Source organism: Nuphar pumila, chromosome 13 (assembly GCF_984573655.1).
Source record: "Nuphar pumila chromosome 13, dmNupPumi1.hap1.1, whole genome shotgun sequence".
NCBI lineage: Eukaryota > Viridiplantae > Streptophyta > Magnoliopsida > Nymphaeales > Nymphaeaceae > Nuphar > Nuphar pumila.
In genome coordinates this window covers 99,466,192-99,491,775 of record NC_143261.1, presented here as the reverse complement: position 1 = coordinate 99,491,775, position 25,584 = coordinate 99,466,192, and the positions used below count along the sequence as shown (strand labels likewise).

The 25,584-nt window shown below is 36.4% G+C and overlaps 3 protein-coding genes and 1 long non-coding RNA gene across 4 annotated transcripts; 2 read left to right on the top strand and 2 right to left on the bottom strand.

The window, feature by feature from the left end:
* Positions 1-2,892: 2,892 nt before the first annotated feature.
* LOC149819428 (putative glucuronosyltransferase PGSIP8) lies at positions 2,893-13,087 on the top strand. Its single transcript, XM_089985850.1, has 4 exons — positions 2,893-3,711; positions 5,991-6,249; positions 6,730-6,931; positions 12,745-13,087. The coding sequence occupies exons 1-4, from the start codon at positions 3,440-3,442 to the stop codon at positions 12,894-12,896; spliced, it is 885 nt and encodes a 294-aa protein (XP_089841976.1). The 5' UTR covers positions 2,893-3,439; the 3' UTR covers positions 12,897-13,087.
* On the bottom strand, positions 7,676-12,876 carry LOC149819429 (uncharacterized). The gene is made up of 2 exons (XR_016427418.1): positions 11,195-12,876; positions 7,676-7,962 (listed from the first exon to the last, which is right to left on the bottom strand). It is a non-coding gene; the product is annotated as an uncharacterized LOC149819429 (long non-coding RNA).
* Positions 13,088-18,968: 5,881 nt separating the features above from the next.
* On the top strand, positions 18,969-20,123 carry PGSIP8 (Nucleotide-diphospho-sugar transferases superfamily protein). The gene is made up of 3 exons (XM_089986407.1): positions 18,969-18,995; positions 19,101-19,105; positions 19,225-20,123. Exons 1-3 carry the CDS (start codon positions 18,969-18,971, stop codon positions 19,802-19,804), a joined length of 612 nt encoding a protein of 203 aa, XP_089842533.1. The 3' UTR covers positions 19,805-20,123.
* A 397-nt stretch (positions 20,124-20,520) lies between these two features.
* On the bottom strand, positions 20,521-24,676 carry LOC149819426 (Polynucleotidyl transferase, ribonuclease H-like superfamily protein). Its single transcript, XM_089985851.1, has 6 exons — positions 24,238-24,676; positions 24,059-24,118; positions 23,463-23,575; positions 22,049-22,117; positions 20,942-20,993; positions 20,521-20,852 (listed from the first exon to the last, which is right to left on the bottom strand). Exons 1-6 carry the CDS (start codon positions 24,532-24,534, stop codon positions 20,667-20,669), a joined length of 777 nt encoding a protein of 258 aa, XP_089841977.1. The 5' UTR covers positions 24,535-24,676; the 3' UTR covers positions 20,521-20,666.
* Positions 24,677-25,584: the final 908 nt, after the last annotated feature.

Here is a 25,584-nt window from a genome sequence, read left to right as displayed (position 1 = left end):
TTCTCTCCTTCCTGATCATTCTGCTTGCAATCTTTTAGACAAATGCAATGACTTAAAGACTCATCAATACCTTATTTAAGAAAAAGAACTTAAAATGAGTTATTTTTGACATAAAAGGACAAAGACATCATTTTATAATATGAGGTTTTTTTTAAATGCATTAAGAAACGAGGCAGTTAACAGTAATTTCTGATAAAAATGGGTGCCCTTCTGTGAATAGATGATAACTTGGGGGGTTTTTGTAATATACTAAAAAATGAGCCCCTTATCCTCCACGGCAGGGCGTGTTAGCATCAAAAGTTGGCACATCTGGCAATCCTCTCAACGGATGGAAAGTTGGCAACAGCTCGGATCCGAGCAGTACTCATGTGGTCCAGGTCCACACTTGGATCCAACACCACGTGTCTATTTTCCAGCGAAACAGGGCAAATCTCTTTTGCACATCCAAATCAATTCCGGGTTCACAAAACTAGAACAGATATGCTTTACACGGACCCAATTTTTGGATCTTTTAATTTTTGGCTTTTATAGGGGAGTTGGCCATAACCTTTATAGAATTCAAGACCCATCAGTTATAAGAGTGCCACCTAACCATCCAGCTCTCTCTCACAATGATCCTGCTTTATTTAGATTTATGACATGGTGCTATCATTTAAATAATAAATGATAAAGCAATAAGATTTGTTATACCAACTCGTGTGAGGTGTGTAGGTGCCTTTAACTGGTGGGCTCTATAAGGGCTTGGGTGTCGATGACTCTACCCAAGGTTTACCTCGCAAGGAGGTGGGTCCAATAATTGACTCGATGCTAACGAAAAAACAAAAAACAAAGAGACAAATCATAGGAGGTAATCCTATAAACCTCAAAAAAGCCTTGCTCTGGATTGGTAAAACAACACTTTCATTCTTTTGATTTTTTTTTTATTTATACTCGAAGAAACCGCCCCAGACACAAAGACCTACCTGTGCTGGCTGTCCTACTTATGGTCGCTGTCCTGTTAGCGTAAAACTCCAAAGGCTTACCCCCTCGAACCTAGGGGGAAGCAGATCAGGTCATGCTGAACATGAGCATTTTTGCTCGCATTTTGGATGAATGCCAAGTGGTTTTGTTGACTTTTGAGCTTTTTAAAATGCAAATCGGATGGCCATGATGTCAGCACGAGAAAAAATGCTCATTTTCAAACCCCTTGGGCCCATTTTGAAAATTTACCAATGAATAACTTTTAAAGATTAGAAAAAAAAATTTGGCATTTTCAGTTTCCAAGTTGGTGTGTGTTGTGTCAAGCTGCTGAAGAAACTACTTTTCATTTATTTTGGTCCTGCCCAATCTTTGTGACCCTATTTAATAGGACGTGGAGATCTCCGAACGTAATTGTCAAAGAAGAGTCTTTTGCGCTTGATCTTCTCCTGGGCCCTATTGAAATTAGACGATGCAAGCGGTGGAGACTGATCTGGAAGACATGGTTGCTTACTACTTGGTGGTTTGTTTGGATGGCACGCAATGATGCTACTTTCCGTCAAATTCCGGTCATCTTTAATCATCTTGTCCATAAAATCCTGGTTGATGTATATGCAATATTACGTATGCATCTTAGAGACCTCTCCTCTCATCTGAACGACGTTCACTCAGCGGTGGTTTCTTCTAATCCTGCGGATCCTGGTTGAGTAGGCTTTGTTGTTTTGTTGCTATTTGTTATTTTGTTGCTTAGTTTCTTTTCTTTAGCTTTGTTTTTTCTATATTTTAGTTTTGTTTCTTTTGTGTTCGGTTCATGGGTTCAACATTTTGTTGATCTTCATGAGTATTAATGTTGATCTTCTTTCGACTCTCTCTCTTCTTTCGGCTCTCTCTCTCTCTCCATTGTCGCTTATTGCTTTCTTTTATGCTTCATAAAAGGAGGTTCAACTTTTCATGATTCATGGCATTTCTTAAGCACTTGCTTCTTGCATCCAATCCTTATCCTGATAAGTACGCATAAAACATCACCAGGCATCAGATCCAACTACGAATCGACGTTTCAAAAGGTAGAGACCAAAACGGATCCGATCCCGATCAGCTAAATACATAAAAAAAAATTGAATCCAGATCGGATTGGAACAGCCAAAATGATAAAATATCCATACTGGATCCGGTACCTTTGCCATATGCCAACTTGTACCGAATTCAGTAGGATCCGTGTATCATAATAAATAAAAAAGTATGATTAACTATTTAGATCGGACTATGGAGATTGGCTAACTTACAGAGCCGAGTATGGTTTATGAGATTCCATACAATACCTGGGTTCGACCCAGATTCCAATTATCAAGATTCACATTCTTTCAATTAAAAACATAAAAGTTTTCGTTTTATTGAGTCTGGTCCAGGTTCTGTTTGTGCAATCCTTATAAGACGCAGGTATAATGTTGCCTATAGTAAGTCAAGTCGGACTTACAATTGGACCCGATATCAGTATCTCATAGTCAGATGGGACTTTGGGTCTACCTAAGGTCCGGTAAGTTTCAACCCGTTGACACCCCTGTTAGAGAGAGAGCGAGAATCCACCACATTAAGACAAAGGAGCTTATGAGGACATATCTAAGGGTCCACGTCTTGAACGTTGGGATGAAGGCCCATTATCCACACAAGAGATAAGGATGCCAATGAATTTTATTCAATATCCAACCGAATTTAATTCCATTTAGTTGCATTTGGGAAGCCAAAACCATATCCCATTATAATGGGATGATGATATGGTTTTGAATTTTTTCTATCGAATTTGATAGATATCCAAATATGTTTACACGTAAACAAGCGGATCTGGTATGGGATTTTCACCATCCGAATCCGTTTGGTTAACATCCGATTAGTCGAATATGGTATTGGTCTCATCCGATCCGAATCCGAACAGTTAAAGCGAGAACACCAACGTTATTTTAACGCCTACCTGAGGGTACTTCAGTAAGTCCACGAGGCAAGCCACATATTTAGGGCAACCGGTCCCCCCTGATCCGTTTCTGGGCGATCGGACAGAATTCCGGGGCCCGTTTGGCAAGCCGAAAGCGCCGGGATCGCGGCTTTTCCGGCACCGAGACGCTTGCCGGGAAACGCATTGTCTCTTCGTAGTTTCCGGCAATACCCCTGGGGATTCCCAGGCACAGGCTTGTCCGAGATTCAGTATGCAGATCCGGTGATTCCAAGCCGCCGGAATACTGAATCCGCCTGCGCTTCCGGCCACGTAAGTTTTTTTCGGGGTTGGGAAGGGGATGAAGGTTCCTCTGTAGGTTGAAGGAGGTGAAATGCGCCGGAGAGTTGGCTTTCCCGCGACGACGGTGAGGGAGTTTCCGTTAGCTAGGGTTTGGTGTGGTGGAGATTCTTCGGATTCGCGTTAGTTTGGTAGACGATCTGAATGAGTAGGAGGTAGGGTTCCTTTCGGATTTTTATTTTCTTTTTTTCCGGCGGGATGGAGGTGGGTTGGCGGTGGGGATTACGTCGGTGCGTAGTTGCAGTGGCCGCTGTCCTGGCGGCCCTCGCCGGGGCGGGGTTGGTGGTGGCAGAGGAGAAGGAGGGCTACAGAAATGCGTATGCGGCGATGATGTACATGGGGACGCCGAGGGACTACGAGTTCTACGTGGCGACCAGGGTGATGATGAGGTCTCTGTCAAGGCTTCAGGTCGCGGCCGATCTGATAGTCATTGCCTCCACTGACGTGCCGATGCGGTGGACCGACGCTCTGTAAGAGAATTTGTCGCTTTCATGCTTCTCTTTTTCAGGTTTCTTGCTGAAATTTAGCTGCTTCTATATCGAGTTTCAGTACGGAAACCATCGTATCACCATGGTCACCAACATCATTAATTCATTGGCACTACTATGATACTCTATCATCATCATCGTTGTCGTTGTTTTATGTAGCTCAAATTCGTAACACTAGTTCGTGTTTGGATACATGGTGTTGCAAATCACATCCTTAGTTATATGGGTAAAAACTATTGCCATGAGAATGAAACGTTTCAATCGACATGTTAGATTAATGGCAGTGAAAAGCAAAAAAAAAAAAGAGACAATTTTTAGTTGGTTAAATAAAATATCTACGGTTCTTCCTGTCTCAAGCTATTTTTTGTTTGTCTGCATTGGAAAACAGAAAAAGGCGAAGAAATTGAATGAGTTTGCCATAGTGCCATACTGCGTATGTTGTGTTCCTTTGCAAAAGTATATTTTCATTATCCACTCATGATACTACCTCACACAGCTAATGCTTTTATTAAGGTAAAAGGAGAACATAAAAATCTAAACCAGAAACTGATAGTAACTGCAGTGGTCCATGATCTTAGTCACAGTTTTGCACCATCAGCTGTTGCAAAATGTATCACCGTTCCATTATAAGTTTATAACAAAAAATCATGACCATTCTCACGGCTTCCTACTTTGAAAACATGCTAATAGTTCATATTTTTTTATTACATGTTAAAGGGTCTCTGCTGTAAAGGAGCTGGTAGTAAGATTTCTGTCGACAGTTATCTGCAAACAAGCTCACGAGGTGTCATACGGAAGACACCCCTCTATTACACTAGAAGACAAAAAGTGCTGTCTCTACACTAGCTATGAAAAGTACAAAAATACTCCTAAAAAGAATGCTATGCACATATACATAATAAAGAGGTAGCACATAGCATGATACATCAATCCTAATACTCTCCCTCAAACTTGAGATGATGCAAGAGGAATCTTCCCAAGTTTAAAAACAATTGAGCTAAACTCTTAGTATCATTCAAATCCACATGCTCAAGAGAAATGACTCTTCATAAGCTCTCCTAGTAAAGTGACAGTTTATCTCCATATGCTTATTCCTTTCATGAAATTCTAGATTCCTTACTATGTGAATGACACACATTGTCACAATACAAGGAGTTCTGACCACAAACGGGAACCCCTAATTATCCCAACAATCATATTATTCAAATGATCTCAGTTGTAACTAAGTCATAGTTGTATTATGCTTCAGTTGTGGATAATGCAACTCTTTGCTATTTCTTACTTTTTCATGAAATTGCAGAGCTTCGAAGAAAAACACAAAATCCTGTACCAAGGAGATGGTCTCGAGTGAAGCCTCTTAAGATATGTGGAAGAGAATGAGGAGAATAAGAACATCCCATAATGCATAGTGTCTCTCACATTTCTAATGATTTGAAATATGACAAGACAAACTGATTTAGGAGAGCTCATAAACTGACTAATTACATGAATTGCATATTGATATATGGACTAGGTATGGCTAAGTATACCAGGCTCGCAATTAGCTGCCTGTACACAATTGGATCTACTACATTCGAAACCCGTAATTTTACATTTTCTTTCATAGAAGAACCAACTTTTTTAGAATCATTTGTTAGCTCGCCTTTACAACTAGATCAATTGCATACTTATGTTGAGATAAGTAAAGTCCACTTTCAGTGTGCAACTTTCAAACAAAGAAAATACTTCAGATTTCCTAGATTCTTCATTTCAAAGATGCTAGCCAACTTTTTCTTGGTATCATCCAGCTTTTGTAAAATCATATTCTATAATAATTATATCAACATATAGAAGCAATATACAATAAACTATTGAACATCTAGATGATTCTTAAATATTCATATTGGTTGACATTGTTGCGAAGTGTATGTGGGGTGGCTGGATGGGAATATATTTTGATATTTTCTGTTTGAAGTGTTTTATGACATTTATTAGAAGATGACAGTACTTGTTGGAATGTATACAACCATTTTCTTAGAAAATTGGGAGCAAATTTGTTATCCATGTTATGAAGATGTAATTTCTTAATAAATTGATGCATTTCTGAGAATTTATCTGTTTTGATCTAAATCGGTATAGGAAATTACTGATATGAATATTTCCTTTATAACGCTCATTTCCTAATATTATTTGGATGTTGAATTGTCATTGTCTTCTTGTATATATTGTTCTGTTATCTTTCTCTATAATATGATCTCATACAAGCTTAATAATATTGACAGGAGACTTGAAGACGGTGTTAAGGTAGTTTCAGTAAAAAATGTGGACAATCCATATAAGAACCAGGCCAACTTCAACAACAGATTCAAGCTTACGTTGAACAAGCTGTATGCTTGGAGCTTTATTGACTATGACAGAGTTGTCATGTTGGATTCAGACAATATCTTTCTTCAGAGGACTGATGAACTTTTTCAGTGTGGCCAGTTTTGTGCAGTCTTCATCAACCCATGCATATTCCACACTGGCCTTTTTGTTTTGCAGGTATCCTATTAAAATATAGAGAAACAATTTTTTCACGTGAACAAATGTCACTTGGTCTGCTCCAAAGTCAATGGCCTTTTGAAGATGCTTTGTGCTTTGAATTCCTATGCCCCCTTTTTGTTATTTGGAAAAAGGAGAAGAGCCTGCAAATATGCAAAAATAAGCTATTTATCTATGTTTGCGTTGGAAAACATTTAGGAACCTCATATGGTTTTGGTGCAATCACAAGCCTTGGGCAAAGAACCTTCTTCAAGTAGAGATTGTGAAAGGATCAAACTACTTTTTATGATGCATGGCTTTTCTGGTTGTTTTTAGAAATATAAGAGGCTTCTTTATCATAATCTGGTCATTGAAACTTCTGAAATTCAAGTTTGATTAGATACTTCTACATAGCATGTGATGACCTTGGTTCCATGAAACTTTGTGCACTAGAGAATTTATATTCTTTCTTCTATTGATTTTGGTTTTCTTAAACTTAAGCCATCTATGGAGGTCTTCAAGAGCATGCTTCACGAGTTGGAAATTGGGCGTGAGAACATGGATGGGGCAGACCAAGGTTTCCTTGTAGGATACTTTTCTGACATGCTTGACCGACCAATGTTCCATCCACCTGCCAATGGCTCGCAGTTAGATGGCTATTATCGCCTTCCTTTGGGCTACCAGATGGATGCATCCTATTACTGTAAGTATATTTTGCTTCATCTATTAATCAATGACTTTGACCAACGTTGGTCCACTGTCCTGTATCAATGGTTGATATCATATTTCAGCAATCTTGCCATATAATGGAGAAATCTTGCAGTTTTGGTACTATTTTGTAGGAAACCACAGACAATCTGCCATCTTTTTTCGTTTAATTTTTATTTTTATTTTTATTTTTATTTTTACTTGCTATGTTTTTTCCCTTTTAATTAACTTTTGAAATGAACCAAAAATGAACTAATATAGTGCCAATAAGAAGCTTATACAATCGCAAGAACAATGGTCTCTAATGGACCGAATACCAAAATGACTATAAAAATAACAAAAAGGCACAAAAGCCTATAGGAATAAAAGGATCTTTATATATTCCACACAAATGCTACAGAGCAATAATATACAAGGGAAGAGTGAGGCTCTATTTATTATAGAGCCTCACTAGTCCAACAACTAGTTGGACGGACTCCCAACAGTCATAATATGACAAAACAAAAAAGTCAAAACTAAAAAACTAAAAATATATTTTAGTCCCTAGTGGACTATGCTAAGTACATATTTATAAAAAGACTAAAATACCCTTGATAGGGTATTCGTATACAACTAATTTTAACATTCCCCTTCAAACTTACGGTGAAATCACCGAAAGTTTGCTAAGAAGATACAAAAATTTGGATAGAGGAAGAGCTTTGGTAAAGAAATCCGCAAGTTGAAACTCAAACTGAACATATGGCAAAGTAATAGTTTCCTTCAAATATTCTTTGCGAATATAGTGACAATCCATCTCAATATGTTTCGATCGCTCATGAAATATATGATTGTTGGCTATATATATGGCACTTTTGTTATCGCAGTACACTTTTGAAGGTTACGAGGCATTAACACCCATATCAGAAAGCAACGCTCTCATCCACACGACCTCGGTGGTTGTTGTAGCCATAACCCTGTACTCAGCTTCTGTGTAAGATAAAGACACTTTCTGTTGTTTTTTGCATCGCCAAGAGATGAGGGAATCACCTACACAAAAACCTGTAGTTGAGTGACAATTATTGGGATCTCTTCCCCCGTCATAATCAGTATAAGCAATAAGATTTAAAAATGATGAAGAAGATAAGAATAACCCTTTAGATATGGTTTTCTTGATGTATCGAACTATTCATAATATTACACTCATGTGAACCGTCAGAGGCACATGTTGAAATTGACTTGCAGTGTGTACGACATGCGCAATATCTGACCTTGTAATGGATAAATACATCAATGATCCAATAAGTTGTCTATAAGGAGTTGGATCATCTGATAACACTCAGTCTTCAACTCTCATTTTTGCATTTATCACTTCAGGAGTATCAACATATTTTGTGTCACTGATTCCCGAACGCGCAACAATATTAGCTGCAAACTTGATTTGAGATAATATGTACCCTCTTGGCGAATAGGCTACTTCGATCCCTAGAAAATATCTCAAAAAACCAAAGTCAGTCATATCAAAAGATTTTTTAAGCAGAATTTTAATATGTTCAATTTCCTTTTGATCATTCTCAGTGATGATCATATCATTAACGTATAAAAGGAGAATGATAAATGAGGTACCTGTAGATCTAACAAAAAGTGCAATGTTAGTGTAACAAGATTTAAATCTAAGTTTTAACACAATTCCACTAAAACGGTCATACCATATTTTAAGAGCTTGTTTAAGCCCATACAGTGCCTTTTGAAGAAGGAGAACCATGTCATTTTCAACGGTCAAATCAGGGGGAGGATCCATGTATATTTCTTCATTTAAGAATATATTGTTAACGTCTAACTGATATATAGGTCATTTTTTGATAGATGCTACTGCAACTAGAGTCCTAACTATAGTCATACGAACTATTGGGGCAAAGGTTTTCTCGTAATCTACTCCATATTCCTGAGAATAGCTTTGCTTTATATCATTCCAGGAACTCGTCACTTTTTGTTTTGACTTTAAAAACCCATCTACACCCTTTTGTCTTCTTTCCTATGGGAAGGGGTTGAATTGTCCAAGTATGAGCCTTGTGTAACGCATCTAATTCTATTTTCATGGCTTCAATTATATTTTTAGCTTCGTTGTAGTTAGATGGTTCATGATATGAATGAATGGCTAGAAGACAAGCTCTATAGTTTGGAGAAAAGGATTCGTATAAAACAAACCTATTTTGAGACCAATGTGTTCGTTCTGATCTTCTAACACTAGTTTCTTCAACATTTGTTAGTTGATTATATCTTTCAAGAGCACATGGATGCTCTTCGTTATCTCATCTAGAGTATTGAAGTAGATTATGAGATGGTTCTCCTTCTTCACTTGAATCATTAATAGTTTCAACATCATGATCTACAATTTCATTATTTGATTTGGGTGGTAAATCAAATAAGAAGGCATACTCAGATTCTTCCTTAGGTTTTTCAAAATCAAATCCATTATCATTTTCCAAAAAGGTAACATTTCTAGAGACATAAAGCTTATCATTTGTTTGATCATAACATCTATATCATTTTTTATTTTCGACATATAAAAAAAAGACACATTTTATAGCTTTAAGAGAGAGTGTTATATTTTTAAAAAAGCACAAAGTATTTACAACCAAATACCCTTAGCCTTTTCAAATAAAGAGGATTTTTAAAGAGTTTTTCAATAGGAGATTTGTTTTTCAATATTTGAGAAGGCATTCTATTTATTAGATATACTACGGTTAGAGCGACTTCGACCCAAAATTGTTTTGGAATTTCTTTTGAATTAAGTAAAGTTCTAGTAGTTTCAATAATGTGACGATGTTTTATTTTAGAAATGCTATTTTTTTAGAAGTCCTAGGGTACGATTTTTGATGAAAAATTCTATAATTTTTTAAATATAGTTGAAATTCATTTAAAAAAAACTCTCCCCCAAAGTCGGAGCGAAAAACTTTAAAATTTATTTTAAATTGATTTTTAACAAGATTGTGAAAAATTTTAAAACATGAAAAAACTTCGGATTTGAGTTTTAGGAAGTAAATCCAAGTATGTATACTAAAATCATGTATAAATGTAACATAATATAAATAACTACCTTTTGACATAACGGGAGCGGGACCCATACATCCGAATGCACTAATTCAAAATTTTCAGGTGACACTAAGATTCTAGGTCCAAAAGGTATCATTTGCATTTTTTCAAGTATACAATCTTTATATACAAATTTTTTATCTTTGCAAAAAAATTTCAAAAATGAAAAATGAGATAATTTGAATATACTAAGGTGTCTTAATCTTTTATGCCAAAGATCTAAGTTAATGTCTTTGACATGATTACAAACTGAGTTTTTTGTTAAACATAGGAAATTCATGTAGTAAAGGTCTCCTCTTCTATGGCCTTGCCCAATCAGCTTCCCTGATCGGAAATTCTGCACCCAGTAAGCCTTAGATGAGAAGAATACTTTACATCCGTAGTCAGAAATTTGAGAAACTGAAAAAAGGTTTAAATTCAATTTGGGAATAACTCTTACTTTTGGAACAAAAAAATTGTTTGAGCTATTGTCGAGATTTCCTATACTTTTGACTTTTAAAGAGATACCATCAGCAGTTGACACATGTGAAAAATATGATTTAGTGCAGCCGAACAAGAGAAAATCCAAGAAGATTTGCCCGGAGGAGGAGAAGAGGAGATGGCGACACCGAATGTAGAAGAAGTGGCTTCAAGAATTTGTGAGGCAGCCTCTGCTATTTGGGCAATGTTCAATTAATTGAAGTTGCTCCATTTTCTTGATTCTTTAGGTTCTTCACTTAAGGCAGTCACTTTTTTAAATTTGGGACATTTTGGTCTTATATGCCTCGGTTCCTTACAATGATGGCAAATAATTTTACCTTTGTATCCTCCATTATGTCCTTCCTCATTGAATTTCTTTTCAAAGTGAGGTGGTTTATATGTTTTCACAAAAAAATGGGTCTTGCCGTAGCAAGAACCTCATCATGAGACTTGTGCATTGCAAGTCTTGTTTCCTCTTCGCAAATTTGAACAAGAGCCTCACTTATAGAAGGAGTTATGGTGTTATGAAGTAAGGAAGACCTAACTTGCTCAAATTTCGGCCGAAGGCCATAGAGGAAAGAGAAAAGATTTTCTCTTCAATTTAGGATCTCATTTTAATGGTTGAACCTTCCCATTTTGGTTCCAACATGGTTAATTCATCCCAAATAAAAAATAAAATATCGTAAAAGTCTCTTACACTTTTATCTTCTTGTTTTGAATTACGTACCTTGTCTTGAAGATAATATACTCTAGCCATATCTTTTTAAATAAAGGTACTCTTTAGAAAGCTCCATGCATCACATGCCTTCTTTAACTTGATGATGTTGGTGTCAATTTTAAACTCCATGGTATTCATAAACCATGAGAGTATTTGTGCATCGCTTGCCTCCCAATCTTCCATCTTGTTTTGATATTCTTGCAAAGCTTTTTCCTTTTCCTTTTCGGACAAGACCTTGACTTGATCTTCTTCTCTTCTAGTCAATTTGAGTTATGGTTCATTAGTGGAACCACTAATAAAGCCCCACAATTTCTTGCCTTTGATGTGATTCTCCATTGTTGTCGCCCACATCAAGTAATTATTTCCATTGAGCTTGTAGGCAATGACATAGGCGGATTCTATTTCTCCCATAGTGATTAAAAGGATTTTTTGATTATAGGAGTTAGAAGAGGACCAAGGATTGAAGAGCACTTCTTCGTGTGGAATAGTCACGTGATTCACCTTCTTCAAGAGCCAAGCTCTGATACCATGAAATGAACAAAAAATGCACTAATATAGTGCCAATAAGAGGCTTATACAATCACAAGAACAATGGTCTCTAATGTACCGAATACAATCTCATAAATGATATAAGCAAAATGACTATAAAATTAACAAAAAGGCACAAAAGCCTATAGGAATAAAAGGATCTTTATATATTCCACACAAATGCTCCAGAGAGCAATAATATACAAGGGAAGAGTGAGGCAGTCCAATGACTAGTTGGACTGTCTCCCAACAGTCATAATATGACAAAACAAAAAAGTAAAAAATAAAAAACTAAAAATACATTTTACTCCCTAGTGGACTGTGCTAAGTACAAGTTTATAAAAAGACCAAAATACCCTTGACAGGGTATTCGTATACAACGAATTTTAACAACTTTTTCATTTCCATCAAAAAATTCTGACATCTAACTAGAGATATATTACCACTTATAATTTCTTGATGGTCACTCCTATTTTCTTCTGGTCCTCTTTCCTTCAAAATGACATTCAGTTAGTCTTGAAACTCAAATTTTAATTTGTTTATGTGAAAGATGAAAGGTTTATTCTTTTTGTCCTCTTTTCTTCAAAATGACATTAAATTAATCTTGAATCTCAAATTTTAATTTGTTTATGTGAAGGATGAAGGGTTTATTCTTGACTCCTCACAAATGCCCGGAACTGCAGGAATTTGGGTTCTCCAAACCTATCTTGAGACAAAACAACTTGTTTGCCTCTTGTACCATGTATCTCTAATCTCTATCTTTTGAACCTGTAGTTGGAAAATAGTTCTCATGCTGGTGACTTTATACATGTTTTTTTGTATGACCTTCCCAAAGGCTATTGCTTTATTCACGATGTTTTGGACCAATGATAATTTGACTATGTAGCTAGCATGTGCATGGTCAGATAGGTGCTTTGCTTGATTTCTCTGAAAACAGAATTTTCTTGATGATAAGAGGGAAAAGAAAAAAACAGAATCCTCATATTTGAACGAAGAGAAAAATGAAACAGACTTGGTTGCCTTGGATGCAGATCTGAAATTGCGATGGAGCATACCATGCGGCCCCAACAGCGTGATCACATTTCCAAGCGCTCCTTGGTTGAAGCCATGGTATTGGTGGTCTTGGCCTGTTTTACCATTGGGCCTGTCTTGGCATGAGCAGCGCCGCCGAACACTAGGGTAAGCGGGCATATTTTCTCAGTAGTCTACACTTTCAAATGAATCATGTTGGAACTGTTAAATATAGTTGTATATATACATAGTTATATATGTATATATACATATGTATATTTAGTAGTATATATATAATGTATAATATGTATATTTGATTTATGTACTTTTTGTTTTCTTATTTTTTATTTGTAATATGGCTGTTGAACTAGCCGTTAGACCCTTCTAACAGCGAGTATGGCCTCTCTTGTATGTATTTAAATGGGTTTCAACTTTCAAGCCCATTGTATAGTTGTATCATGGTCGAAAAACAGTCCACCTCACTGATTTCCTTCAAACTCAATGAATCCAACTATCTAATGTGCACAACCGACATGGAGAACCACATCAAAGGAAAAAATTTGTGGGGGGACGTTAGTGAAACCACTATGGAACCATAATTAATTTGCTACAAACATCATCAAATTCAAGAAAGCTTGTTATGCATGAGTCTTTTTTAAGAGCATGTTCATTCAAAAGGATATGACTTGACAATACTATTTTAAAGACAAAGTTCGCACTACGAAGCAAGGGGATAGAAATGTGAGAGACTACTATGGTCTCTTGTCCTCTCTATGGGATGAATTGGCTATGCTCGAGCCTAAATGGGAAGGCCTAACAATTGAAATAAGCAAATTGAAAAGAAGATTTATCCTTTTTTTGGGGGCTTAGACCGAAGTTCAAATAAGTTAGGTATTCTCTTCTTCATAGAACCATTGTGCCTCTTATTAATGAGGCACTTGCCGAAGTGTGCCAAGAAGAAACAAGACTTGACATGAGCAAAACAAGTGATGAGGTTTTTGTCGTTTCAAGACCCAACAACACACATATAGACCTCATTTCGAGAAATGATATAATAGAGGAAAAAATATCATTTGCCACCATTGCAACGAATTGGAGTACATAAAACCAGAATGTCCCAAGTTCAAACGAAATGTGGCCTAAGAGGAGACAAGCAAAAGAGGGAGCGACCTCAAGGACTTATGAATCACTCAATTGGCAGAGCCACTTCAAACTTCTTTAAATGTTAAAAGTGTTGAAAATTTAAAAGACTTTATAAAAGATTCGAAAACCTTTTTCGTTCCAAATGTTAGAGTAATTCAAAAACTAAATTTAAATATTTTGTTGGTTTCTCAAATATTAGATTATGGGTGTGAGCTCCCCTTTTCATCTAAGGCTTGTTGGGTACAGGATCTCCAGTTAGGGAAGCTGATTGGGCAAGGCCATAGAAGAGATCTTTACTAGATGGACTTTCTTTGTCTATCAAAAGAATATTTTTGTAACTATACTCAGTAAATAAATTTAGTTCTTTGGCACAGAAGATTAGGACACCCAAGCATATCCAAATTGTCCATTTTCCTTTTTAAAAAAAATATTGTAAGGAAAAGAAACTTTGTTTGTAATGATTGTATATTTGAAAAAGTAAAGATGCTTCCTTTTGGAACTAGAACTTTTGTGTCAAAAGAATCTTTTGAATTGGTGCACTCAGATGTAGATGTATGGGGATACAAACTCTCATTATGTCAAAAGGAGGGTTTTTTTTATTATGTTACTTTTATAAATGATTATAGTAGATATACTTGGATTTATTTTCTTAGATTCAAATTCGATGTTTTAGCATGTTTTAAAGAATTCCATAATTTAGTTAAAAATAAATTCAAAACCAACATCAAAAGTTTTCGCTCTGATTTAGGAGAATTTCTATCTAATGAATTTCAAAAATATTTAAAGACCCATGGGATTTTACATAAAAAATTTTGCCCTAGAATACCTCAACAAAATGGAATTGCGAAAAAAAAACTATGATATATTATTGAAACTACTAGAACTTTGTTTATTTCAAAAGAAGTTCCTAAAATTTTTTGGGCCAAAGTCGCTCTCACCGCGACATATTTGATAAATAGAATGCCTTCATCAACTTTAAAAAACAATTCTCCTTTAAAAAAACTTTTTAAAATTAGCCCAGATTTAAAATGATTGAGGGTGTTCTGATACAAATGTTTTGTGCTTATTGGGAAACATGATAAACTTTCTCTCAAAGCTATAGAATGTGCATTTGTTGGATATGCCGATAACCAAAAAAGCTATAGATGTTATGATTTGAAAAATGACAAGTTCTATGTTTCTAAAAATGTTACATTTCTTGATAATGAAAAAATATTTGATGTTAAAGAATTTAAGGAAGATCTTGAATATGCCTTGTTTGATTTATTGCCCAAAAATAATGATGAGAAAATCATTGATTATGATTCTAGTGAATGATAATAATGTTTCCAATGATATTGATGTTAATGTTGAACCTATTCGTGAACCAACTAATGATATTGAAACCTACCCATGAACTTCAATGTTACGCTCGACGTGATAGTGGGAATTATCCATGTGCTCTTGATAAATGTAGTTAATCCCATGAGATAGAATAACTTAGTCTTTGGAGATGTGAGTGTATTTCTAGACCCTCAAATAGGTTTGTTTCCTATGAGTCTTTTTCACCTAATTATAGAGCGTGCATCATATCTATTCACTCATATCATGAACCCTCAACCTATAGGGAGACCAAAGACATAAAAAAATGGGTTGATGAACTTAGAGTTAAACTCTCCATAAATTTAAAACCTGGAAAATTCAATATTTACCTGAGGAAAGAAGACTATAGGATGAAGATAGGTATTCAAAATTAAGACCAAAAGTGACAAATCATTAAAAAGATATAAAACTAGGTTAGTTGCCAAAGGTTATTCTCAAGAATACAATATACATTCTAAAGAAACTTTTGCCCCCTTATGACTAGTGTTAAGACTCTCGTTGTGGTAGCCTCCATTAGAAACTAACCCATTTACCAATTAAATGTTAAACATGATTTCTTAAATGGAGTTTTGAATGAAGTATATATGGGTCCTCTTCCCGGTCGTAATATCAGGAATGGTATGATTTTTCGTCTTCGTAAGGCCTTGTATGGTCTTAAACAAACCCTAAAGGCATGGTATGATAGGTTCACTGAGACTATGTTGGATTTTGACTTTAAATCATGCTGATACTGTTCTTTTTGTGAGATCTATAGGTTCCAATTTTGCTATATTATTCTTATACGTAGATAATATGTCATCACTGAAAGTGATAAGAAAGACATTAAACAAATTAAATCTATGCTTAAAGAAACTTTTGATATGTCTGACCTCAGTTAGTTGAGATATTTTTTAGGCATTGAAGTAGCCTACTCGCCAAGAGGGCATATTCTATATCAAATGAAGTTTATAGTTAATATTGTTGCTTGTTCGAGAATTACAGATAAAAATGCAGACACACTAGAAGTAGTTAATGCCAAGATGAGAGCTGAAGATGGAGCCTGCCTAGATGATCTCCTTAACCTACATATTCATTACTCGACCAAACATTGTGCATGCAGTTCATACCCAATGTCAGTTCACATGGCAAACCTGCAACTCGGACTTTGATCACGTGACCCTTGACTCGTGGGTCAGTGAGTCTCGATAACTCAGATGGGTTAGGGCCTAAAATTTTTAAGTGTTTTTTTACATAATACTTTAAATATTGAATATAACACTGTTTTCTATCATGCAAATGCAAATAATCAAACTTCAAGCAACAAATTCACTAAAACAAAGCATCAAAGAACAAAAACTACAAAATATCTGCATAAAAAGTAAAATAATAAGCTTCATAGCTGCACATTGATAAGAGCAATAATGAAATGAATAATTAAGCTGCACATAAGTCTAACTATAAAACAAGTAAAAAATGAACAAGTAAACCAGGAAGTCTTTGTAAGTTCTAATAATTTCTAAGAGCATTATGCAATATGCATTAAAAATTGAAAATCATAAAATGCAATTAATGGTTAATGCATAATATAGTAGAATAACAAATAAACTATAAACTATAAAGAAATAAAGAAACATACCTAAGATTTTCAATTTTTAAAAGATGGGCCTCACTTCAGCAAGCGAGGCAGAGAAGCGGGGTTGAGCTTGCCTCGCAGAGAGAGAGAGAGAGAGAGAGAGAGAGAGAGAGAGAGAGAGAGAGAGAGAGAGACCTGGCTGTCGGCAGTCGCAGGTAGCGGATGGAGGTGGCCTACTAAGGTTTGAGCCTTTGAGGAGAGGAAGTCTGGAAGAGAAATCTCAAGAACCGACACTCAACTATTGGTTTTTTATTCCCTTATATATTGATGATGTAAAAAATAACAGAAGGTGTCGTTTTCCTTTACAAAAGTTGAGTACAGGACTATGGCTACAGCTACAACGGAGGTCGTTTGGCTGCCGACTTTTCTTAGAGATATGGGAGTTTATGTTTCAGAACTATCAAAGTTGTGTTGTTATAATAAGAGTGTCGTATATATCAGCAACAATCGTACCTTTTACGAACGAACCAAGCATATTGAGATAGATTGACACTACTTTTAGGAAGAACACTTGAACTATTGAGTTACCTTATGTATTGTCGGAAAACCAAATCAGATTTTTTCACCAAATCCTTACCTTTGGTGCATTTTTTTTCCTTAGTAAACTTTTGGTGATCTCACCGTAAGTTTGAGGGGGAGTGTTAAATATAGTTGTATATATATACATATATATATACATGTATATATACTATATGTATGTATATTTAGTATATATAAAATGCATAATATGTATATTTGATTTATGTACTTTTTATTTTTTATTTGTAATATGGCTGTTGAACTAACCGTTATGAGTGTCCAACCTACTTGGACTAGTCATTAGACACTTATAAGTTCCAACAGCTAGTATGGCCTCTCTTGTATTTTTTTAAATGGGTTTCAAACCCATCTTTGAGTGTGCTTTTAGTGAGCATTATTATTAATAAAATTTCTATTTTTTTTTTATGTTGGTGCTCTCTCACTCTCATACTCTCTTTGCTTTGGTGCATTTGTATTGCTCTTAGCGGCGTGTGTTATTGGCTTATTGCCCTCTTGTATTGCTTCATTGGCATCCGATTACAAGAACCACCAATTTGAGCACATTTCATGGGTAATGCCAGGGGTTCTATAAACAAAGTTCTTGATATCAGTTGTTAGTCACTAGTACTAGAAATAAAACCCACATGTTAGCAAAATAATATGGTATGGGCTTACGGGCTACTTCATCAGTGAAGGTCAAAAAAGTAGTTTCATCATCTATGCTGGGCTTAAGGCAGATTGAGGAAGGCCAAGCAGTTAATTGTAATAACTGAAAAGTTACGTACTGTGGAAATAGGTGATATCTCATGCTGATGTCTCTTTCAAAAAAATTTGTAACTCTTTCAAAAAATGTCAGGCTGATGCAGCTTATTGTTCTATAATTATGAAGCTGCCAGCATAATAAGATCAAGTTACAGGAGTAAATTGGGTGGACCTTCTTCTAGTGTGGTGTCCAACTTGGTACATCTTCCCTTGCTTTTGGACAATCATGTATATCCTCCATCTATTCATGGAACATGTCTTTGCAAACTGAAAATTTTCTATCATCCCTTAAAATGCATGAGATCGCTACATTAGAAAATAGATAATGGAATAATTTTGACATTTTTAAGATGATCAAAGGACAACAATTGGATATGCTTGATGAATTTGGACAGTCTAGAAAATTCGTGCTGTGTGCTTACCTGTTATTCAAAGAAATATTTTTCTGATAGTAGGCCATTCGAATTCTTAAAATTTGAAGTTTGGACACTGTTAGATATGTGGATTAATCAATGTGATAAAATCAAACTAAATGAAAAAAGAGATATTTTTCATGTTATTGTGAACTCACTGTGATAAAATCAAACTAAATTCAAGCACCACTGACATTATTTACTAAGATAGAACTTTCATAGCCAAGTATATATGTATGCCTTCAATTCATTCTTTTTCTTGTGCTCATGTCTAGAAGTTACAGAAGTTTACACCAGCTTTTGAGAGGTATTTTGGGAGAATTGTCCTTGGAAATCGATAGCATCTTTCCATGGTAACAAAATTTATTATGCAAGACGACAAAGTGAATAGTTGCTTGACAATGATTTTCGCATTGATTTCCCACCAAACAAGATGGCGGAGTTTGAGAAAGTGTTGCAAGTAGATTGACATTCTTTATATGAATTCAGAGTGAATCATGTACTTCGTTGCAATCTGACTTGCTAATAGCCTGTAGCGTACTAGGTTGCTGTGTTTCTGAATTAGGCCTTGTTAGGTGTTATGCAGATGCATGTGTTGCATTTTTCTATACAGTTTCCCTTTGTTTTTGGCTTAAAAAGAAAAGAACAGGAATTCCATTGCAATGAAGAGAATATATTGATGTGTAAAGAGTGTTTATCTTATGTGGTCCTGTACTTTCCTGCCTCATCAGGTATGGTGCAGAGATCCCAGTTGTCCTGATCCAATCTGTAATGTACCTGGCTATCATGGCTCTGACGCGGCTTGCCCGCCCCAACTTCTCCAAGTTGTGCTACCGGCGCCCTGAGAAGAGTGTTTCTTGCATCCAGTCTGTGCTCAAGGTGACAGCCATGTGGTCGATTCTTGTGGGCTACATCGTCCCTTTCTTTCTCATCCCACGAACAGTGCACCCAGTGCTAGGCTGGAGCCTTTACTTGCTGGGTTCATCTGCACTCCTGTCCGTGGTTATCAATGCATTCTTGCTGCCTGCACTTAATGTGCTTACACCATGGCTCGGCATCACTGGTTCCCTTGCAGTCATGGCCTTCCCTTGGTATAGTGATGGCGTGGTGAGGGCACTGGCTGTTTTTGCGTATGCCTTCTGTTGCTCACCTCTTGTATGGAGCTCGTTGGTGAAGGTGATGGCTTGTGTGCATATCTCTCTTGAACGTGAGGCGTTCTTACCCAGATTAGGGGAATCACCACAACCTGAGTTCACTAAACTCTATTGAGGCTTGTTCATACGTTCCACCATTGTGGTTACACTAGTTTCCTGCACATGGGATGCATAGCGTAAAGGATGCATGCAGTGTTTCAATGTGCTAGTGCATGCACAGTGCGTGTATACACAAACACATGTAATCAGCACGCCACCATTTTTGGGAAATCGAGGGGGCAGGGAAGGACAATTTAAAGATGTATTTGCAATTTTGATGGTTTAAGTTATCCATTTTGTGAAGAAAAAGGAGGGTGTGTTGGTATGTATTTGAATTCTATTTTGGTGACATGGTGATCTAACTGCTAAATATATTTATTGGAGAATTTTACAAATGTGTCTTTCTAGTTGGTGCTCCATGGCAGTGGTTGCATGTCAGCCCTTGGCAGAGAGTTTGGAATGAGTAAGTCATGTATTCCTTATTTAGGGCATAGAATTAACTTTGTTCGAGAGTCAATGCACAAGAACCAAGAGGTCCAAGGTAACCCTTTTGTTAGACGTGCATCATCCTCTGCATTTCATGGCACACGTCAGGGTAGGCATAAAGGAGAGATTTCAATCATTGGTTACAAACTTGATGGCCCTTCTCGGTCGGCTAAAATCCAGTTTCAAGACTTTCATCTGCCAAAACCTTCAGGTGTTAAATCACATAGAGGTCATGTTGGTCCTCTTGTTTCCAGTAGTGATATGCCAGATTTGTTTTTATTTCATAATCAAACTAATCAGAAAGCATTGACAAGAAAACAACGGAACACATGGGTATTCTATTTCCAGATGTAGCAAGACATCACGGAGCATTTAGAAGAAAAGAATGGCATCCGCATGTTACATCAACTTTGGATGTTCATTACCGGAGTACTAGAATGCATGTCACATCTTTACCTATTCCTTATCACTCCTGGAAAGAATGGAGGTTCGGCACACAGCTCCATTGTTGTATCTTCAGGGAAAAAATCCGGGTCACGTAGAGGACCTTTTTGAATCTTTTCTTGAAGAGCCCGGTCTTTAGGGAGAACCAATTCAGCTTCCTGACCACATGATTCAAAATATCTTTGCAGTACCATCTGAATCAACAAATGCAGAAGAAACTTCAGCAGTAGAACTTTGTAGAAGGGGAAAGAAATAAAAAATGATGGTTGGTCGTAGCATTTACCATGGCTGCATAAGCATCAACTCTTCTTTGGCGAGCAACCTTCTTGACTCCCCTGAAAACATCATTATTCATATCATGAAACAAATTTTAACACATCTTACATAGAGTTCTGGATAGGAATGGGTCAAGTTTTTGCAATCAACAACAGGGGTAGTTTTTGCAATCAGGTATTTTTTATCTATAAAGTGGAATTTTTGGAAAAGAATAGTTTTTTTTTTCATTTATAACTCAGAGAAACCACATCCAGGACCGAAGACAAGGTCGCCGTCCCAATGGCGTAAAGCTCCAAAGCCAGGACCCGCACCCTCCAGGGCCTACACTGGGCTTCAGCTTCCACAAGAGGATATGACGCCCACAAGATTTGAACCTCCGCCTATCTAACTACTACTGTGGGTTGTGAACGTGTTCTTTTGGGATAGATTTGAATTTTATATTCATCCAGTTAGTTCATCTCTATTTTTGGGTATTTTATTTGGGTCAAAAAAGTGAAATTGCAGCAAGATGAACTAGTTCACTCTATCTGGAAGCTCGTCTCTCAGGGTTTGTTGGAAGATGCAGTGAATTTTCCATAAACATAAAGAAATCCTTTTATGCAATAGCTCCTCATTTAGAAAAAGAAAATTCTGTACGTCTTATCAAAACACAACACAAAATATAAATTATATTTCCTTCAAAAAAGAATATAAATTATATTATGTTAACATATAAAAGGAGGTCAAATAAAAAGAGAAAATTCTGTTGTTTTTTATGGGTATGCTGGGGTTTGGCAGACCACTACCGGTTTATTAGAAAATCAACATGATTATTTACAAAATGAAAGACCTCCTTACCTTGGAGGTTGCCAGTCAGGGGGCGGGGCGGGGTGGGGGGGGGATCTTTCCAAGACTTTGTCATCCTCGACCTTGCAAGATTTGCAAGGTGAGAGAAAAAAAATGCTTTGCAAGAGAAAATTCCGGTTTTGATCAAACATGCATGTATGATTCATTGTCTTTTATCTCCACTAAGACCAAACAAGAAACTATAACATATTGACAATAGTTAATAACAATAAAGATGTTGAGAATACTAAGTAAAATAAGCAATGAATTAGTAAAGGTTCACTCATACATATCGATCATGAAGTCAACGGCCTCAGCTGATGTCCCATATTCATTTTGCAAATATACTCTCCAACCCCTATGTAGCACAAAGAAGAACATCAACACATTGAAAATCAGATATCTAGGAAAAAAGGACTACACTTGCAGGGATCGAAGATTGACAATGATCTATGGCTACAAATCTAAGAGGCATACTATAAGATTCCAATTAGTGCAACATATGTCAAGAATAAAATGGCAGACACAAATTTCAGAAAAGAAGCGATAATTTTTAAATATTTCACAATTCTCAGAAAGTAAAGCATCTCACGCAGCTTTTTATATGTATTTTTACTCCAATATTTTTTGAAAAGGAAACCAGAAAATCGATTAATCTAATGAAGCAGGTTGTGAAAAGGAGATGTAAGCCTCCAATAACAACGAAGTCAACATATGTCAAGAAATGGAATGGAAGACATGAATCTCGAAAGAGAAGCAATAGTCTCAAAATATTTCATAAATTATTAGTCAGAGAGTCCAGCAGGTCATGCAGTTTTTCGTGTCTTTTTTTTATGACAAAGGAAAACCCCCACTGAGAACCAGGTCACTTAACGGGCCTGCCTCCATGCAAGGTAAAACTCTGGGTTGAGGACATGACCACCTAGCCTTACGCAATAAAATGGAATGAAACAAGCGGATCTCAAAAAAGAAGCAAAAATCCCAAAATATTGCATAAATTATTAGTTAGAGACTCCAGCATGGCATGCAGTTTTTCAATTGTAAGTTTAGCCTGAAATATTTTTTGAAAAGGAAAAAAAATCACTTTATTAGACGAAGTTGGTGGCTAAAGGGAGATGATGATAAGGTGATACATGCATCAAAGAAATCCAAAGTTCCAAAATGATTACTGAGACTAGATTAAAATAAATCCAAAAGAAGGCTCTCAAAATGAACCGCGGGCTGTTGATGCCTTTCATAACCCCTCAAACTGCAAGGCACCCACATGTTATCACTTTCCTACCTAAAAAGTGGATCCAGTGTGCACTGATGACCATAGCACATGCTATGTAGACCTACTGCAAAATTGTCTCGTTACAGAACAAGTGCATAGGAGATCTCCACGATCTACTTGCCAACTTAGAATCACCTTTCCAATAGGTGATATTCCCCAAAATAAATCTCTCCCATCCACTTGCAGAGGTAAAAGTAAATGAGCATCTGTAGTGCACGAGTCTGTATCTTCCCCTTGGATTTGCAACAGCTTTTCAAAAGAAAAATGCAAAATTTCCAGATAATCACGAACTCCAGCTAATTCTCTTGAGCCATTTCCAGAAATTGGCATTCTTTTTCTTTGATGATGACTTGCTTTTTGTACGACAAACATTAAGAGCCTAAATCAACAAAGTGTAAATTCATACAGGCAGCAGAATTGAGCACTTCACCTCTCTGCTGCACGAGCAGCAAATCGTCCGGCTATGCTACGGACCTTATTGGATTGTGGTGTCTCTTTTCCATCGCAGGATTTAGGGAGCCCAATTAAAAACTCGTCTGCTTCCTTTGGTAACAATCGAAAAGGAAAAATAAAAACCAAACAAAGAAATAATCAATACGTAAGTATATCTCATTTAACACGGATTTAACACCAATACTTGCAAAGTTTTTAAGGAGACCAACAATAAAACGGATATCCAGGAACCACTTTCAAGAAAGACAAAGGTCTAAAATGCCTAAAGCCCCAACCATGTGAAGGAGCTATCATTACAATCGTTAAATTATCATTTGGCTAATTATCATTACTATTGACAAAACTACAGAAACCAAACGCAAGAGAGAGAGAGAGAGAGACGATCTCATTATGAACAACACAAAGAGAACACGATTAAATTGTTCTCATATAATCAATCAGAAGCCAAAGAGAGAAAAAGAAAAGGCAAAAAAAACCCACATCCAAAATTTGGGTTCTTCTAGATTGGCTTCCAAATATCTGTCAAAAGAGAAAAAGGAAACAGATAAGATAAAGCAGAAGGCGGTTGATTACCTCTTGCTCAGCGATTTCGATTAGGCGTAGCTCAAGCTTCTGACCCTTCAACTCCAAAACCTAAGAAAAACCAAATCCATCCAACCACAATACACCATTAAGAAAAAAGAGCAAAATCTCCCACTTTCCGAAACGACCCACAACCCCAAATGGACCCAAATATAAGAAGAGAGAATTACGGTGAGAGGGCGAGGGGAGAAGCCGTTGCTTATAGAAACGCCGGTTCTGGACGCACCGAGATCGATGCCCAAACTAAACCCACCTACCCACGAAGACGAATGCTTCCTCCTCCAGGCATTCGGTAGCAAGCACTCGTCGTTGCTGGGTTTATTCACCATTAGCACCACAGATTTTGCGATTCTCGCAGCACCCACCCTCAAAGAAGAAGAAAGGTAAGAGGGTGGACATAAGAGAGGGTGGAGATTAAGTGCCATCATTTCTGAAAGGGATGGCTTCCTTGGGCTGCCAAGATTCATTGGCAGCCAAGAAGGAAGAATGGAAAGAATAGAATAGTGGGCTTGTTTTGTTATCCAAGGGCCGGCTAAAGGCTTTAGTTTCCGTGGTTGAGGGCCAAATATCCAAGTCGGTGGTGATATCTGCGCACCCCTCCCTGGGATTTGATTGTAGCATGTTGTTTTAATCAAATCGGACTTCATGTATACGATCTACAGCGTTCATTTTAGTGAAGATCCACGTTTAGATCGCAGCTTGTGTAAAGGTTTTTTTTGGCTACTAAAAATTCAACTGTTGACAAAATCCAAAATTTTTGTCTCATGGTAAAAGTACGATTCATGAGTTCATTCTTTTTTAAGCCCTTTGTAATTAGTTAACTAGTTAATGATTCTTTTATTTTATTGAAAGGCAACTAAATTTGTTTTGTGTGGGGGTAAAAAATAATTAAACTTGTTTTCTGAGTTTAACTAGAACTTCATCATGTGAGTCAATTTTTATGATTTGCTGCATGATTTACGCAGACATTTTTATTAAAAATATTTTTATTAAAAAGTTACATCAATACACAAAATTATATGCTGGATGAGCATATCGAACATATAATTCTTCAATGTATCCCTTTCTCTCTCTTATATATATATATATATATATATATATATATATATATATATATATATATATATATATATATATATATATATATATATGTGTGTGTGAATATACATTTAAGTGAAGTTTTGCCTTAGCTGACAAAAGTATATATGGCATGAATTTTATGACGTTCACTTGTGCAAAGTGTAAAAAGGTCGTAAAAAGTTTTTATTTGGGGTTTTGAACAATGGGCAAATTTTAAAAATTTTAAGACATTTTGAAAAAATGCACCAAAGTGTAGTCATTATATATATATATATATATATATATATATATAGAGAGAGAGAGAGAGAGAGAGAAGCATCCTTGGTCTACATTATCCGTTCTAGGGTAAAACAATATAACTGAAAATTAAAAAGTTAGATTAAGAAAGAAAAGAGTGGCAGAGGAGGTGTGGGGGCAGGGTGGGGTTGGAAGCTGAC